The sequence below is a fragment of the Solanum lycopersicum genome, chromosome 10, assembly GCF_036512215.1.
Source record: "Solanum lycopersicum chromosome 10, SLM_r2.1".
Classification (NCBI taxonomy): Eukaryota; Viridiplantae; Streptophyta; class Magnoliopsida; order Solanales; family Solanaceae; genus Solanum; species Solanum lycopersicum.
In genome coordinates this window covers 9,175,664-9,177,315 of record NC_090809.1, presented here as the reverse complement: position 1 = coordinate 9,177,315, position 1,652 = coordinate 9,175,664, and the positions used below count along the sequence as shown (strand labels likewise).

General features: G+C 29.2%; 1 protein-coding gene across 1 annotated transcript; it reads left to right on the top strand.

The window, feature by feature from the left end:
• Positions 1-791: 791 nt before the first annotated feature.
• On the top strand, positions 792-1,451 carry LOC101267747 (uncharacterized). The gene is made up of 2 exons (XM_004248502.5): positions 792-889; positions 1,169-1,451. Exons 1-2 carry the CDS (start codon positions 792-794, stop codon positions 1,449-1,451), a joined length of 381 nt encoding a protein of 126 aa, XP_004248550.1.
• Positions 1,452-1,652: the final 201 nt, after the last annotated feature.

The window sequence follows — 1,652 nt, the reverse complement described above, 5'->3', positions numbered from 1 at the left end:
TCAGGAAGGAACAATGCAGAATAAGGTTTCGGTTCATGATATTTTGTCGGTCATGATAATGATATATTAAGAAGAAGATAGTAAATTAGTATGTCTAAATAAAATTGTATGGTGGAAATTTTGAATAGAAGATATAATTAAATGATATATATGTGAGAAGAGAGTTAAAAGAGAGTGGTTTATTTGGATTAAGAAGATAATCAATCAATCCTAACTTTAAGGAATCTTATTGTATTTTAAATAATATATGATATGAATTATTAAAAATGATAATATATGCCATTGTTTAAAAGCAGATTTAACATTATTATATATAATAGTAACGTATGTCTAATTAAGTAGTATATCTAGTATATTATTATTGACAAAGTGATTTAACAAGGTAAAACTATTAATTATGACTGAATGATAATAAAAAAATTTAGACATGTACATATTTTTTATTGATTGATTGGGATGATTCCAATGTTTGGAATTTGGTGTAAGAAGGGACATATTTGTCATTTCAAAATTAGAGTTTTAAGGTTCACATCACCTGTCCCTCAACTGAAAACGACCGCAATAAAACGGTGGTCTACCTGTATGCATATCACACTCACATTAATATAGTTAATCGTACATTTTTCTATTATTTTTTAATAATTTCAAATTTAATGTTGTTCGTGTTACATAATATATATATATAAATTTCAACCGTGTCCATCTTTCTCTTCTCTCTATATATAAATAAATAATATAAGATACTCACACAAATGCGTCTCAAGAGCTAATAATATTTCGTGTAGACGAAAATGGCGGATCTTCAAACAGTTTGCTCCATGTGTGGTGATGTGGGCTTTCCGGACAAACTTTTTCGTTGCTCCAAGTGTCACCACCGGTTTCAGCACTCGTATGTATTCCCATATCACTTTTCTTACTCCAAATTACTTAATTTTTTCATTTTCATCATTCAATTTCTTGCTTTGTGTATCAAAATCGTCTTAATTTTATTCTTTATATATATAGTTCATAACTTAGGCTTGGTCCATGACCTTTTATTAATCTCTTTTGACTTATTTTCTTCCTTGGTTGTAGCTAGCCAAACATGACCGTTGAGATTAGTATATTTTCTTTTGCAGAAGATATCATACTCGATCTATTATGTAATTTTTTAAATCCATATATACAGGTATTGTAGCAACTACTACAGCGAATCGTCCGAGTCAATACAAGTGTGTGATTGGTGTCAAAGTGAAGGAGCAAGCTTGAGAAATGGAGCTCGTAAACTAATAAATGATAATTTCGGAATGGTCAATAGATCGGAATATTCGGGAGATAATAAAATCAAGCAAAACGATGATAAAGGGGAAGAAAGTGGTACTACTGAAAAGGCAAAAATGAATCATAATGGGAGTCCTTCACCAAAGACAGCAACTCGTAGATACAAGCTTCTTAAAGATGTTATGTGTTAAAAAATAATAAATGCAAGTGTTTTAATTTATTTAGTGTGTTTCTTTTGCCTATTAATTTCTACAAATAATTAAGTCAAAACGAAATTTTGTGGCAGTATAATTTTTGGTGTTCAATATTTTGTATCCATATTTTTTATTGCTATTAAATTCTTTATTTGATATCGTGATTTCATGGCCAGCAGATACGTAAACTATATGATT

What these genes read in the sequence shown, in the direction of transcription:
- LOC101267747 (XM_004248502.5), top strand. Translation starts at nt 792, where the DNA reads ATGGCGGATCTTCAAACAGTTTGCTCCATGTGTGGTGATGTGGGCTTT. An exon ending in CACCACCGGTTTCAGCACTC is followed by an intron (nt 890 to 1,168) that starts GTATGTATTCCC and finishes CCATATATACAG; the next exon opens with GTATTGTAGCAACTACTACA.